This window comes from Aulonocara sp. 'chitande type north' Nkhata Bay, linkage group LG8 (genome assembly GCF_057382095.1).
Source record: "Aulonocara sp. 'chitande type north' Nkhata Bay isolate Kocher_YH1m ecotype deep benthic linkage group LG8, A_spYH_male_GT1.1, whole genome shotgun sequence".
In the NCBI taxonomy this organism is placed as follows: Eukaryota; Metazoa; Chordata; class Actinopteri; order Cichliformes; family Cichlidae; genus Aulonocara; species Aulonocara sp. 'chitande type north' Nkhata Bay.
The window spans coordinates 20,604,081-20,620,299 of NC_141351.1; the positions used below are offsets into that span (position 1 = coordinate 20,604,081).

The 16,219-nt window shown below is 39.4% G+C and overlaps 3 protein-coding genes across 6 annotated transcripts; 1 reads left to right on the forward strand and 2 right to left on the reverse strand.

Annotated features, from left to right (window-relative positions):
- Positions 1-122: 122 nt before the first annotated feature.
- gngt2b (guanine nucleotide binding protein (G protein), gamma transducing activity polypeptide 2b) lies at positions 123-1,011 on the reverse strand. Its single transcript, XM_086304199.1, has 3 exons — positions 853-1,011; positions 600-688; positions 123-459 (listed from the first exon to the last, which is right to left on the reverse strand). The coding sequence occupies exons 2-3, from the start codon at positions 681-683 to the stop codon at positions 331-333; spliced, it is 213 nt and encodes a 70-aa protein (XP_086160325.1). The 5' UTR covers positions 684-688; positions 853-1,011; the 3' UTR covers positions 123-330.
- A 2,592-nt stretch (positions 1,012-3,603) lies between these two features.
- Positions 3,604-8,928, forward strand: tmem101 (transmembrane protein 101). The gene is made up of 4 exons (XM_086304222.1): positions 3,604-3,795; positions 4,366-4,546; positions 5,453-5,599; positions 6,537-8,928. The coding sequence occupies exons 1-4, from the start codon at positions 3,665-3,667 to the stop codon at positions 6,843-6,845; spliced, it is 768 nt and encodes a 255-aa protein (XP_086160348.1). The 5' UTR covers positions 3,604-3,664; the 3' UTR covers positions 6,846-8,928.
- On the reverse strand, positions 6,562-16,077 carry LOC147323686 (uncharacterized). 4 transcript variants are annotated; one of them, XM_086304216.1, is made up of 3 exons: positions 15,708-16,077; positions 14,705-15,028; positions 6,562-11,647 (listed from the first exon to the last, which is right to left on the reverse strand). In XM_086304216.1, the coding sequence occupies exons 2-3, from the start codon at positions 14,999-15,001 to the stop codon at positions 10,826-10,828; spliced, it is 1,119 nt and encodes a 372-aa protein (XP_086160342.1). In that variant the 5' UTR covers positions 15,002-15,028; positions 15,708-16,077; the 3' UTR covers positions 6,562-10,825. The 4 variants fall into 4 exon arrangements, with proteins under 4 accessions (XP_086160342.1, XP_086160341.1, XP_086160340.1 ...); XM_086304215.1 differs by having other exon boundaries at positions 14,705-15,031; XM_086304217.1 differs by having other exon boundaries at positions 6,570-9,514; positions 10,914-11,647; positions 14,705-16,077.
- Between the last annotated feature and the right edge of the window lie 142 nt (positions 16,078-16,219).

A 16,219-nucleotide genomic window follows, 5' to 3' on the forward strand; every position in this document is an offset into this window, starting at 1 on the left:
TCAGTGAGTAGTTATCACTATTTAATATTAACCAGTGTGATAAAATGAGATTAAAGTACAGTAGGAGCTCAAAAAAATCACATGTGTTATGTCTTTTCAATAACAAGAACAGCTACGTCAGGTTGAAGCTTTGCACAGCTATTTGGATTTAATTATAAATTGACAAAGAATATCCACAGGTGCATACAGAAATCCAGTGATGGAATTATCCATTACAGATTTCAGTTTTCTTTCTACTGTACATTTTATCCACAAAGGCTACAGGAATATCACAGCAATGCAACCAACTCTCATAAAAAACTGTGTGACTTTTCCTTGGATTTCTATGTGCTATGTTATTATGCAGCCGCCCTTGTCTCCCTTGTAAGGGTTCTTGTCATCGGGAACACCCTTAATCAGCGGATCATTCGGGGCCAGTCCCTCCACAAAAGCAATTGTGTCTGTACAGTTTGCATTCACCTGTTAATTATCGGAAAGATGAAAACAAAGAAGATCAGGGAAGTCGCACAAGTCATTTAAAATTAATCTTAATTAAATGTTTACAAAAGGCTTTGGTGGATAAAGTTAAAGCTAATTGTACTAAAAGAAGAGGCACTTACTGGTGTCCTAGGTGTGCTAACTTCCTTCTTCAACTGGTCTAGCTCCATTTTCAAGATTTCCTTATCTGACATATCCCGAGCCATCCTGGCTGTGAGAAGAAATTACAGATCAAAATATGTTAAATGTCACAACAGATTGAAAAAGTGTACTTTACTAACTATCGTAATGTCTTTAGATTTTTCTAATGGTCAAAGTTATGTTTAAATCCTCAATTTTAAAAAAAGATTTCAAAAAAAGAAACAGTGTCGTTACCTGTTGAATGGCGGGGTCCCCAACAGTCAGAGAAATGTGCTGGCCCCTAAGAGCTCATCAACTGTGTGCCTCACTGTAGTCCGATCGCTTCTGCTCACTGACTGATCTGTGCTGCCCCACTGCTCTTCATCCCAGCTGATCCCCGGTGCTGGCTTTTGGATGAGGTCGGCACAGGATTGGGCCTGATGTCACCAATCCCTCATGATGAGATTAAACAATCAGGAGCTGTGACCCCTAAACAGGAAGGAGGAAGGCAAGGGAACACAGATCCTTTCAATTTGTTGACGCCATGCTGGAGAAAGTGAGATATGGACATAGAAATGATAGAGTTGGGAACAGCAGATCCTTTGCAGAGGATATGCTCTGAGATACATGTGGTCTGTCCCCCAAAGAGGTTTTACCCAAAACTATTGTTTGTTTAAACTGATAGTTGTGATTTCAGGTAGTTGGGAATAACAATACAGTGCACAGAGTTGTGGTACCACAGACTCATTGCAGATATACTTAAGGTCGATCTTGCAAAATAGACCATGGTGGAATCTGTGAAGTTATTACAGAATCATTATTCAATACATATTCATGACAGACTCATTAGTTCAGTTTTAACTCGTTTGAGGAAAGTTATTGATTATGTTTACATCACTGCATGCTTTTCTGACATCAAAGTGATTTAAAACAAAATAGCAGGAATAAAAAGGCTTCTTATTGGTTTATCTATCATCTGTGCTTATCTGCATGATTCATAGAGAAATGTAGAGAGAAGAGAGATGTATAGAAAAAAGGGCAAAAAAACATACGCAGTACACACAAGTGCAAAGCAAAGACATGCTTTTGACAGAAGTACAGTTAGTGGCATCACTTGTTAGCTTTGCACAAAAATAGCTGTTAGAAATGTCCTTCAGAGAAAGTACAAGAAAAAAGTAATATGTTTTTTGTTCACTTATCTGCATTGCTTCAGTGAAGAATGTGTGGATATTTGCATATTTCTGTTATCATTAGTGTTAATTCAGTTAAAGTACTGACAATAGTTTTACTTTGGAAATAAGTTACAGAAGTGAAAATAAATACAAAGGTGGGTGAGATTGCTGATCATCATAAAACAATAAGGAAGGGTTTCTGATCTTGCTGTTTCTGTAGAATATGTTTTGGTGAGTAAAGCATTTTTGTTCAAATGTGGGTTTATTTTCAGCTTTGTATTGGCAGTACTTTATTAATTTATTAAAACAACACATTGAACATTAACTGAAAGCCATTCATTTCATTTAAAGTGATAGCATTTAGCTGCCGTCACTCAATCTGGAAGCATTAACATTTTCACCGCTTTGTTCCCATCACCTCCAACTGACATCTGACAGACATGGAAAGCTAATTGGCCTCCACTAAACCTTCAGTAGGACTCACACTAAGCCATTATCAGAATCTGGGTTAGTCTCATTTACTCAAGATTAACCTCACTGTGGATTAGCAGCAGAGCAGAAACACTCCTTTTCATTGTGAAGAGGCTTTTTCCCCACCTTGAGTTCATTTTTACTGCAAAACAGCTGTGCTAAATGTCATTTACAGGTATTTGTTATTGTCACTGGTGGCTTTGACAATTTATTTTATTGTTTTTTGAATATTTCTTTTGTTATGAACACTTGTTAATGAGCAGGACCGTCACTGGTGTGTTCATAGCATTTATATGGGATTGGAAGAGTTTTAACAAACTGCCAATTTATATTCCACAGTTACACAAAAAATACATGAATTATAAGTTGGAAATTAAGTATCAAGTTTAAAAAAAAAAAATTGTAATTGAATGAAACCAGAATCAAGTTTAAAGATATTTTAATTTTTGATTTTGGCTACCTTAGTACAATAAACAATCAAGAGTAAAAACAAAAAATATTCAATTCAGTTTATTTATGTAGCACAATTTACAACAGCAGTTACCTCCTGGCACTTTATATTGTAAGCTACTGACCCTACAGTATTAGAGCAGTATTAGAGTATTAGAGCAAATGCTTTATTAGGATAATATGATACTATGAAGTCTTTAAGATGCAACAGGGCCTGATAAATTGACAATATAAATTACTGAGGCTTTTATCAGAGCCAAAGAGGTTATATAGAATATTTACTGTATTATATATAAATAAATATTTTAGTAAGACTCGCACTAAATATTTGCTTTTATATTTTGAATATAAAAAGTTAATATGTGTAAACTATACAACTATACAACATAAAACTTAATGCTTTTAAGCAACAGCGTTAATCTATTAAATACAAGCTTTTTGGGGGTGTATACAAATTCAGTTTTCAATAAAAAGAAAAGAAAAGAAAATATTTACAAATATTTTTGCATAGTTATTGTTAAGGGATACTAGATGACTTGACGTTAAGTCGCCTAATCTTTCTTGTTTTATTGAAGAAAAATTAATGAATGCCTTAATGAATTCACTAAAAATGAATCAATATTAAAAGACGATCTTTTTTAATTGGAGAAAGATATCCAAGCCTTTTCTATTTAGAGCAATGGAGGTCAACTATCATTTCCTCTCATGACCTCTAAACCTTTCTGTAATTACGAATCATTTCCTGCAGATGGAGCTGTCGAATAGCTTTTGTCCCGGCAGTGCAGTGATTGGGCCACACCGGTGGCCCAACCCACCTGTTTGTCACATCAGCCAATAGGAAGACAGGAAAAAAATATTTTCAAAATAATAGCTGAAAAATATGCTTTTAGTTCGACACGTGAACATATTGTTACCCGGAAGTTAATGATGTATCCGATACTGTATCGCTGGCGATTAGATGTGCAGCAGCAACGATGGCGGGTCCCAGTAGGAAGCAGATGTTGAGGTTTCTAAGCCAAGTGGGGGCGTTTATTTTGACCCGGTTTGGATTTTGGAACTGCTTCAGCATGCTGATGCTCTTTGCTGAACGAGCGGACTCGAAAAGGTAAATAAAGAAAGAACGAGAGAGCTAGCTCAAGTTAGCTGACGCGCTAACAACCTGCTACTTTAAGATAGAGTCAAACTTTGAGGGAAAAAATAGTCTAAATATTAAAACATGTTATTGGAGAAGTATTAGCTGAAAATTGTTATGGCTGAAAAGGTTGAGTTTAAAGGATAAAGTTACACGAAGCAACCTTTTTTCTTTTATCTTAAATGTGGGAATGTGCTTGCTAGCTAATGTGAGTTGAATTGCAGAAATTACTCCCATGCCGAAAGTTGATGGGCTGAAGAAGTGGTTTAAATTAAGAAGCCGTGTTATATTTGGCCTCGTCTGTAATTTTAGATAGGGTAGGCTGTAATTTTCTTTCTTGGTCGTCGTTTCAGTGTTGATACTGGGTGTGTATTTTTCAGTCTATGGTGGACAACCACACCCCTTTGAACCATCCTGTAATTACAGCTGCTTCACGGAAAATGTATAAATATAAGTGTAAATCTATAACGTAACACAAAATTTTATTCTGAGGCGGGGTAAAACTGACCCACTGACACGCTTTTAATTCCCAACAATCTACAGGAAGCCAGATATCCACATACCGTACCTGTATGTGGACATGGGCGCTGCGGTGATCTGTGCCAGCTTCATGTCATTTGGGGTGAAGAGACGGTGGTTTGCTTTGGCTGCTGCCGTACAGCTTGCCATCAGTACTTACGCATCATACGTTGGAGAGCAGGTGTATTATGGGGAATGGCTTAAGGTGAGTGACGTCCTTTGATAGAAAAGTCAGTTCTGTTCACAGATATAAGTTAAATTGTCAGCTAAACAGATTAACTTTGATTTTAGTGTTATTTAGTGAATATGCTACCTGAGCTAAAAAGAAAAAAAGACAGCTTTTTGTTATATTTATATTGTTAACTAAAAGTAGAACAGCAATAACTAATAAGTGTTTAAATAAGCAATCTCTAACAAACACTGAGTGGATAAAAATAGTTCAGAAGATTGGTGAAATGGAACAGTTTGGTTTGAAAAGGAATAAATTAGTCTGTGATAGAGAATACTTGAAAACCCAAATTTTTCTTTTTTGTTATGACTGTATCATTGTCTCTTTCTGTGGAGAGACTGGAGACGGGATTCTGCTGGTTCTCCCACTTTCTGAAGAATCCTGTCTATGAATAAAACCTATGAGGACCCTCTGAATAATCTTTTGGCTGCTCCCTATAGTATTTGCCATAGCAGATCTTCTGCGTCACCATTGCCTGCCAGATTTTATTTAATGTAATATCTGACACCAGTCTGAAGTGATAATATATAACATGCATGGTGTGAACATGCAGTAATATGTTCTTCGAGATGTTTATTTTTGGGTTGTCTTTTTGCACTACACATGAACTCTAATACTTTTGAGCACATATTTGTTTATGTCTGATACTCATTGAATGTAATAAATTTCATTTTTTGACCACTGATGGAGGTTAAACTTCTACTAAATCAAACAATGGCCCGGATCAGTCTTTGAGCTATTAATCAAAAGTGGATCTGTGTCACACATGGCGGTGAAATTGGATCTGGGCCACCACTACAAGTCAGAGTAGATTGCTTTATCAGAGCAACTGTGGTAGGAACTTGCCTCAGATTGTGACAGCTTGAATCTTTTTCACTACAGGTGCGAATGTACTCCAGAGCGCTGGCCATTATTGGAGGCTTTCTGATTCTGGCCAGCGGCGCAGGGGAAGTATACAGACAGAAACCTCGCAGCAGATCCCTGCAGTCTACTGGACAAGTTTTTCTGGGAGTCTATCTCATTTGCATGGTAAGACACATTTCACTTCTATAGATTTTAGAGCTAGTTGGGCTATAGTCCACTTTGGGGAGATTAGGAATCTCCAGGTCTTGCTCACAAGTATGGGAGAGTGTAGCAGGAGATTGACACATGGAGTGTGTTCAGTGAGGGAGAGGCTGAGTGTGAAAGCAAAGCAGTTTATTTAGCAATCTACTTTCCTTTCCTTACCTTACCTGTTCATGAGCTGTGGGTAGTGACTAAAGAAATAAGATTGTGGATACAAGCAGTGGAAATGAGCTCTTTCTGAAAGGTGTCTTGACTTGTTCATGAGACACTACGAGGAGACATCAGTGTCTCTAAGGCGATGAGTTGATGTCGTTCAGGTTTTTGACTAGGATATCTTCTAGGTGAGGTGTTTTGGGCATGTCCTACTAGGAGGAGACCCCAGGGCAGACCTAAGACACACTGGAGAGATAATGTCTCTTAGCTTGTTAGGGAAATCTTGGTGTCCTCCCAGGAGAGCTGAAGGAGTTGGCTGGGAGAAGCAAGTGTGGGAATCTTGGCTTAGACAGCTGCCACAACGACCCAGACCTAGATTGTTAAGTGTGAGGTTTTGTTATTTTCACTCAATGCCATTGTGAACTAAATAGGTTTTAAATATAAGATGTTCCTTATTTTCCCTAGTGTCTTTATAAACTAAGTGTATATCTTTTTAGTCCTGCTTATACAAAACTGTGCGTACTGGTCATTTTTGAATTGATCTGTTTTATTAAATTAGATTCAGAGTCTGACCAGAATTCTTTCTGTGATCAAATAACATGAAATTAGCTACTTGTAATTAATTTCTACAAACCAGATAATCATTTATATGAAATAATAATAATATTCCATAAATTTCTGAGTAACATTTTATTGATCAGACCTTGTTTTTAGTTCAAATACTGCAGTGCTATTTTCTCCCCACTAGGTTTACTCCCTCCAGCACAGCAAAGAGGACAGGCAGGTCTATCTGAACCACATCGTTGGGGGAGAGGTCACTCTGATGCTGCTGGAGGTGGTGTTTGGCATCCTGGCTCTGGCCTTCCTCTCCGGCTGCTACATCCGCCTGGCCGCTCAGATCCTGGCCACCATCCTTCCTCTTATTATCTTGCTCATCGATGGTAACATTGGTTACTGGCACCACACTCGGAAGGTGGAGTTCTGGAACCAGATGAAGCTGATAGGTCATAATGTGGGCATCTTCGCCGCTGTACTGATCCTAGCCACTGATGGCTGAACAGTCACACACTCAGACAGCTTTTACAGACCAAGGTGTGTGCACCAGAGGAAGATGTCGTTGGCCTTTTCATCATGGCCCAACTCTGTACTCAAAGCTGCCGTCACTCGATGACGCCTCAGGATTAAAAACAGTCACTGCTGAGACGGTTGGATGTAAGCGGCGTCGATTATCCAGTTTGTAACTTTGCTTTTGCAAGGAAAAAGAAAAAACACAACCTTGCTTTTTAAATGTTAATAATTTATTTGGATTTATGTTTACATTTTTGTTTCTGATATGCTCTGAAGCTTGACAGGGAGTGTTATTACAACAAGCCTACTGGGAACTTTTAAAAGAGGTCTTAATGATTTCAATCACTATTTACAGTGGATGGTTTAAATACGTGATTTTCAAAAAGGGAAAAATTGCTGGGTGACAAATTAAAGGAAAAAGCCATCATGAAGCAACAGCTTGATTGGGGTTTTAGAGAGGGATGAAAGTGCACGGCTGCAAAGGAACAACACAAACAAATAGTTTTATGTCCATTACCTTGTTTTTGTAATTGTTAGAAGCCATGTTTGTAACAGAATTTAAATTTGACTTAATTCCAAAGTCCTTCTTGACCTGAAGAAAAGTTGAGATGCATTATCCTAGGTGGTTCTTATCTTAGTTGTCAACAAAAGCATCATTTTAGATAAATTCTTCCACAACCAGCAGTACTGTGCAAAATACCACACAGCAGTGAGACCAATCCGAGAAAAGGCCAAAATGATAACTGAAAGTATAATTTGATTAATTGCCAATCTGTGCTTAGCAACATGCTGAGCCAGAACAGCTTCAGTCCAGCTGTCTCTGTAATAAACAGCTTTAACCTAAGAGATTATTCACTAATTTTGTGATTTGGTTTTTGCAGAGCGCCAACTTAAAACATCAGCTCTCCTGTACGTACATACATACAGCTGTCTTTCTTAACCACCAACCAGAGGTTGGAACTGGATCCTGTCATAGCTGACTTTGGGTGAGAGCGAGGGGCGGGGTATGCCACTCACACCTGCAGCCAATTTAGAACTCCTATAAAAAGTTTAATTAACTCCCACCCCTCACTGTAGGGGAAGGGTCAAAGGTTCAGGTTTTTCCTTTAATTTGTTGCACGTCTTATGTGATATTGCTTTTGAAGTGGAATGACTATGCTGGCCTATTGGGAATAAACACCATGTTTAAAGCAGTCTTTCAATGGGTAGTCCTGTCTGACATCATAGATGGTGTAAAAGGTGGGCTTGGCAATGTGATGTCTCCCGCTGGCTTTAAAGCTTCCAGATACGCGTTTTTACCTTCACCATTGTGTTATTAGAAGCAGCAGGTCTGACTATGAAACAGCACTCTCATTGTTTAATGGGTTGTCAATCATAAGCCTTAACAAATAAGTGTACTCATTATTCTCCTTCCGAAATTTACAAACTCAATTGGCTTCACTTTTTAGACCCAGTCCGTCTTTTATATGTCTACAGCTGTAATACTTTTTAACTGCTTACATTTTATATGAAATAACTGTTTCGTTACATGGGTATTCAAGTCACTTCATTTTACTGAAAGTTGCAGTTTGTTTTCTATGATGTGCCCAATTTGGCTCAACATTCAGTTAACAAGGAAGAAAGGCTGAATGTAACAGATCCTTCATGTCCAAGACTGTGCAGTGTGTTTAGGAGGCATAATTACCAGGATGAGTGATTAAATATGCATAAAGCCTTTTTGGAGGATTTATATTTAATGTGTGGCTTGTGTCAGTGTCTAAACCAACATGTAGTTCAACACAAAGAAAACACCTGAATGTGTTTTTATACTTAGCTAAAGAAGATTCACCTTTGAGCTTCCATTTATTCCATTAATGACTTCAATAATTTTTTTTAGTCATATGTTGGTTTTATGTTTTTACTAATCTCACTGAATCACTTCCAACCTGCCAGACTGGTCAGTCTGTTTTGTTTTGTTTTGTGGTTTGCTATGAACTTTTGCAATAGGTTTGGCCACCATTGCTAAAATAAAGATTTCTTCATACAATATTTCATATTCCATCAACAATAAAATCAGTGTAATATGACCATAGTGTCACATCCCATATGGAACATGTTACATGTTTTAGCTCATTTAAAAAAGGTCAATGACAAAAAGGATAGATCAGGTACTGGAGACCAACCAGTTTTCAAAGGGGTTGAGATGTGGCTGTGTCGTAAGACCAGTAAAGGGAATTTCAAAAATGTTCGGAGGTAGCCTGATGTTGAATGAGTCCTACACGCACTGGAATAGTGCTCAGGCTTTTCTCTAGGCCCTACTCGCGCTCTTTTGCTGTAATCTGTAGATTAAGACAAAGTTTGCATCTCATTAAAAAGTTATTTAGGCAAGTATACAAGATGACACTTAATGTTCATGTTACCCAGAACATATGGGTAAATTTGGATTGTTTACTATGCTACTACATGAGCCATTTCCACTTTGATTTCTCTCCTTTTTCCTACAGTGCCTGCTTCATAAGTATAAAAAGCTTTAAAGAGCATTGAAACAGAATAGAATGTGATAATTTGTACTTGTCTGCTGCTCAGCATCCAGAATCAGGTCACATATTAGTCCTAGAGTTCCTGTAAATGAGTAAAAAGTATCACTTTTCTTGTCCCTGGGACTCTGCTTCACTTGAGGCTAGAGCTGGGCGATAGAACGATAACGATATGTATCGCGATATAACTTTTACTCGATAGAGAAATTAAGCTATCGCGATAGACCTCGCCGCTCTTGTCCTCTTAAAAAAAAAAAGGTCAGCCAATCCAAATTAAGTAGCGCAGAGCTGAACCAATCACAGCCGCAGCGTCACGTCGCGTGACTTGTTAGTACAGCACAAGTGCCAAGCCGCACGTGTGTTTGTTTGGGAAGCAGCCAGCGGGTAATGGAGCCAGCGGGTAATGGAGGAAATGAGTGTGCCGACTAGAAAAATCAACCGAGCGTGACCGAAGAGAAAACAGATGATGGTTCCAATGCCGGAGAGATTGTCGAACGGAAGAGCCATAGAAGTTCCGTAGTGTGAAGGTATTTCGGCTATTTCAAGTCTGACAAAAAACAGAGTAGCGTGCACTGTAAATGTGCCGAAAGCAAGTCTGGAAATACAATAAACTGGTGCATGCGTCACACTGTGCGCCACGTTATTGTTTCGGTGAAATGAATTTCTACAATACTGTTACTGTTAATTCTACTCTCTGCAGTGTTTAAATGCTTACATATACACACAGTTACTGTCCGTCCACACATAGGACTCGGTTCTGCTTCTATGCCCCAGCTTTGTTTACTTTTTCCCACAGAGGCTTCTAGACTTCTGATTGGCCAACATTTCTGCACGGTTAGGAATCTAGCGCCACCTGCTGCTTTGGCATGTTCATAGCAGCGTTTTTCTTCATTTCTGCCTTTATGTGTGGACGAGATTATTTTTTAAAACGAAAACGGAAAATCTCAGTTTTCAAAAATACCCGTGTACGTGTGGACGTAGCCTCAGTCTCTGACTGGAAGCGCTAATTCGTCATTCGGCTTTTGTCAGACTAAAGTAACTGTTAAAACTGTTTGAAAAGCTCAGCTATACAACAAGGAGAGATTGAGAATTTCCTTTTAGTTCTCAGTTTATTTGATATTGACAAAAGTTAGTCAGTTTTGTCTGTTCTTCTGTAAAACAAACTAAGATTTATTTTTAGAATTAATATTTTGTTTCTAAGTGGAATTGACAATTTAGTCTGTTTCGTTTGTTCTATTTTGAAACTTAAACGCTTTAGCGGCTGCCTTTTGTGTAGTTTGCAATATTTGCCTTTATTTATCTGAAAAAGTCTCATGTTCCTTAAGTACATCTACCCTGTTGAACTTATTATGGGAAATAAATATTTAAATAAAAACAAGCTGCTGATTATTTCACATTTTACTTGTGAGCAACAGCACATTTAAATCTTACAAATTCTTACAAGTTATTTGGCTTATATCGTGATAGATATCGTTATCGCCTGAAATGAAAAAAACATATCGTGATATGAAAAAATCTCATATCGCCCAGCTCTACTTGAGGCTTGTTTGTTCTTACGGTTGCGCTCCGCTTTTACCAGAGCACCAATCACAGCGAGCATCACGGTGATGGTGATGACGAGCACTGAGGCAGTCTCAGCTATACACAGCTGGCTGTCCATCGAAGCCAGGAGACTTCCGGCTAGCTGAGCGGGAGCGTGACAGATGATGTCCTTGTAGTCCTCTACGTGCAGATGTCGCACATGGTTGATCTTGCCGAAGATGCGCTGCAGCTCGCAGTCACAGATCCAGGGGTTGAGGGACATCTGAAGGTAGGTGCTGGTTGTCTGGAGCTTCAGGAAGGTCTTGAACCTTATGTGCTCTAGCTGGTTTCCCTTGAGACCTAGCAGAGAGAGCCTTCGCAAGGGAGCCAGAGATTCGGCCTCAATCTTTGAGATGTTGTTGTAGTTGAGCAGCAGGACCTCCAAGGTTTGCTGCCTGTTCAGCTGGCCATCTTTAAGAACATTCAGCCTGTTTCCCTCCATGTTGAGGAAGCTCAGTCGAGACAGGCTGCTCAAAGCCTTGATGTCCAGTCCTCGGATGTGGTTGTAACTGAGGTCCAGTTTCCTCAAGCTGCCACAGTCTTCCAGTGATTTGGAGTCTAAGTGCTGCAGCAGGTTGTTGCTCAGCCGGAGCTCCTGGAGGGAGTATAGGCCCTGAGAGAAGTCCTGAGGGAGCCACCGCAGCCGGTTAAAACTCAAATCCAACTTCTCCAGAAACTGCAGGGATGACAGAGACTAAAATGGAAAAAGAAATTAGAAACAACACGTTACTCAAATCAGCTGAGTTTGAATTGTGGTTTAACTTAAAACGTGGTCAGTTATCGGGTGTGTTTTCACAGCAACTTTTAAATATATATTGCATCTCATCTCAGGAAACCGGTTCCAGAGGGAAATTTAAGGGTTTTTTTCCGCCAAGCTAAAATCCCAAACAAAGCTGTGCAGACTTTTTTTTTTTTGTCTCTGTTTAATTGAAATATTTTATTTTTGAATTGATTGGAGAAATAGAAATTTTAACTCTTCCCTTTAAATAATCTTCTAGAGTTAACCCATGTTTCTGAACTGGTGGTTTGTTTTATATTTCATGCATCCTTGTATAAGAAAATAACCGGGTGTGGATATGAAAAGTTAGTGAGGTCATCAAACCACATCTTTACTGATATGAACTGATGTATCAAAACTCGTCATGAAGGGAACACGAGAGGTCAAATGTTGTCTTTATGAGGGGGGGGAAGAGTTAAATATTATATAGTAGTGAAGCTGTTGACTTACTGGTCAACCCTCACCTATGGTCGTGAGCTCTGGTTTTGGATACAAGCGGCAGAAATGAGCTTCCTCCAAAGAGTAGCTGGGCTCTCCCTTAGATATAGGGTGAGGAGCTCTGTTATTTGAGAGGGCTTCGTAGCAGAGCTGCTTTTCCTCCACATCGAAAATAGCCAGATGAGGTGGTCTGACTAGGATGCCTCTTGGACACCTCCTAGGTGAGGTATTCTGGGAACGTCCTACTGGGAGGAGGCCTTGGGGCAGACTAGGACTTGCTGGAGAGAGTCCCAGCAAGTCCTAGTCTTGCTGGGACTTGCTGTCTCTTGGCTAGCTTGGGAACGTCTTGTTGTCCTACCAGAAGAGCTGGAGGCGGTAAGTGAGGTAAGGGAAGTCTGAGTTTCTCTGCTTAGACTGCTGCCCCCGAAACCAGATGAGCAGCAAAAATGGATGGATGTGCTAAAGTCAAGGTTATCTTTGGGCATTGGCTGCTTTTTCACGCATCCGTGTCCTTTTATCATTTTTGGAAGTATGTTTGTTTGTTAAGACACTTAACACTGACTTATTAATTATTAAACATTAAAAAAAATGCATCAAGGGAGTTCAAGTTGAAAGAGTGTTGTGTCTACACATCGACAATTTAGCAAAGAACCATTTTTTAAACAATATCTTTTGGCACTTTGGTATTTGCAGCCTGGTGACAAAAACACATTTGCTCCCCTTTCTTTTGTTGAGACTATGAAAAATGTTAAAATTTACACAGTTTGAAAGACATGAAATTGTATTTTGCACCAACATGGTGATTTCCAAAGACCAATTAGTTCTTTAAAACTTGGCATGGTGTGCAAAATGAGGAAAATGGACAAGTGGAGGCAAAAATAATAAGTAGATGGTGTGACAGTCATCTCCTTTAAAAAAAAAACAACCAGTAAAAAAGTCCAGCAATGACCTGGCACAGGAAATTGGTGATTCATCAGTTCCTTCAGCCTCATTAAAAATGATCTCAGTGGAAGATTGGACGTCAAGAAGCCATTCTTAAGGAAGGGAAATGGAGGAAAGGTTGAGGTATGCCAAAACACACAAGAGCTGGACTGAAAATCAAGGACAACAGCTCTTACGGACTGACAAATCCAAGTTTTAATTTTTTTGGTTTAAATTGTCATCAATATGTATGGAGGTGGCGGCACGGTGGTTAGCACTGTTGCCTCACAGCAGTTAAGGGAGTCTTTCTGTGTGGAGTTTGCGTGGGTTCTCCCCGGGTATTTCGGCTTCCTCCCACAAGCCAAAGACATGCACTTTGTGGGGATAGGTTAATTGAAAAACATCTAAATTGCCCGTAGGTGTGAATGCGGGAGTGAATGTGAGTGCGAATGGTTGTCTGCGACAGACTGGCGACCTGTCCAGGGTGTACCGCGCCTCTCGCCCTATGACAGCCGGGATAGGCTCCAGCGCCCCCCCCGCGACCCTGAAAAGAATAAGGCTGTCTACATCCATTTGTAAAACACAGCGAAGGCTCTTTCCTGGTTTGCATTGTAGCCAGTGGAGGTTAGAGATGAAAAGTAAAATACCATCATACTGTGCAATATAATCTAGGAAGTGTCTTAAATTTTTAGCATGACATTGATCCCAAACACACTGCCAGTGCAAGCATAGAGAAAGTTTAGGTGGTGCAGAAGATTAAAAGCTGGTCCTACCAAATCTTGACTTTCAAGTTTGTTAGAATTGTACAAACTCTGTTTACCTTATTTACTGCATTTCCATGTATGTGTGCACACTCGAATAAAGTGCACTCGTTTCCCATCTTCCTAGCAACATATTAAGAAACGAATTTCAGCTCGTGAATTTTGCACAGTACTGCATATACTAATGCCCCACTGAAAATCTAAGCAAGTTTCTTGTAGATAACACATTTGTTAGGTTACTTGCTGATTCTAACTTGGCTGTATGTTAATGTGAGTGAACGGGGTTTTTTTCTTCATTTCCTTGTGGTAGCGTAGACTTGGCCAGGATATACTCTGCCTCTCATCTCATCGGGTTTAATACGTGATAACTCAGATAAGCTCCAGCTGCCCTGTGCAACCCTGAACTAGATAAACCATTCAGGATTGAAAGGATGGATTTTAGTTCGCAGAAATAAAATATAGAGCTTTTGTCAGTTTGGTTAAATTTGCTTTGCTGGTTGTCCTGGAAAAATGTCTGCATTTGTTTATCGAGCTCAGGACATCTGCATGACTGTGTGCCGTCCGCATTGTAATATCAGTTCTAAACCTCTTAAATATGCCTCTGACAAAATCCACCCACAATCTAAATTTATAATAACCCCCTAAGACCTCAACTAAGACTACAAACTGACACTAAATACTGACTTTGAAAGAGAACTTCAATAACCAGTTCATGTTAAAATATTAATTAGAAAATTGCAGTACTCCTTTTTAAGTGTGGTTATTTCTTTGATGTAAGAATCTAAAGACTTCTACAGCTGCACTAAAATATCAAACACAGAAAACACACAATAACCAGCTCTTACTGACGTACCTGTGGGTGCAGAATATGGATGCTGTTGTTGGACATGAGGAGGATCTTGAGTGACCACAGTCCTATGAAAGACCTGGTGTGCACCTCTGTCACCTTGTTCGCACTTAGATCCAGCAGCCAGGTGCCGTGGGAGATGCTGGATGGGACCCGGGTCAACCCACGAGACCTGCAGTCCACCAGGTCTGAAGATTCATAGCACAAGCAGGGGCTGGGGCACAGTTTAAAGCCCAGCACGGCATTCAGGAGGAGAGGGAGCAGGAACATCGTGGCCAGCATAGTGCAGCCAAAGCCAGGCATCTTGCTGGAATCTGAGTGACCTCACTCCTGCTGAAAGGCATGGTTACCCTCTTGTAGTCCCCCCGAGAAATACATGTAGAAACCCAGAGAATTTGTTGCAAGGGCACGATAACGCTGTCATTTCAACAAATTCTCCATGAGCAAACATCGAACGGTTCCCGATTAGAGAGGGATTAATGGCTTAAACAGATGATCACATAACCACCACATCAGGGCAGGAAACTTGGTCCATTTTGGATCCTTTCCTAAAGTAAGGATTTACATCTGCTCTTCTATATGGATATATTAAGCTCTTTTTCATCATAGAACTCCCATATCCCTGTGATTTCAGCAACATGTTACATAAGATTGTATGAGTTTTTATAATCTCTATTATGGTAAAGGTAGCACTGGTAGTAATGTAATGGAAAAGCCTCTTTAAAAGTAAATCTTCAGTACAGCATTCAGCATCAGGACCATTATATTGGAAGCACCGAGGATCAGTCAGCAAAAACAATTCAATATTTAAAGACTGCCCCAAAGAAATTAAAAATTGACTATTACGTATAATGTTATTTTTTAAAAAATACACCTTTCTATAAAAAAAAAATAAAATAAAATCGACTTCACCTTTGGGAGCATTTTTCACACTTTTCTGACATTTTGGAGTTGAAATAATTCATTAAGACAACCACAAGATATCACTGAACAACAACCATCAGCCTACCTGAAATGTAGCCATACCTCCACCCAGAAAAAGGAAAAAAAGAACATTTTTTCCACATAACTGCAGCTCCATTAGTGGTACTCATTTAAAAATTCACACTGATTTACTGAGAAGTTCGTTGCTGCCCACAGGATGGAGGCAAATGTCATCAACCAGCTTTAGAGTAACCCAGAGGCTTAAAACATTTAAATAATTAATTTGAAAGAGACATGGCGTCAGTTTCCTGTAATTACACAGATTACAACGCTACCAAACAGGACAGAAAGTGAAACCCGAGTGTAACCCGTATCTGATTAAAACGTCCTTACTGAGGACAGCTGATGGTCAGTCTGAGTTCACGTGACACAAGTGAAGTGGTTCCTCAGGAATGCAGCCAAATGTATTCCGAGGATGTCATATAAAATCAGGGTTATGACAAGAAAAAGACAGCACTCTGGCAATTAAAAAAAAAAAAAAACATAAAACAAAAACAAGTTGCTCTCAAAAAAGTCGTTGAAAATTACGGTATTACA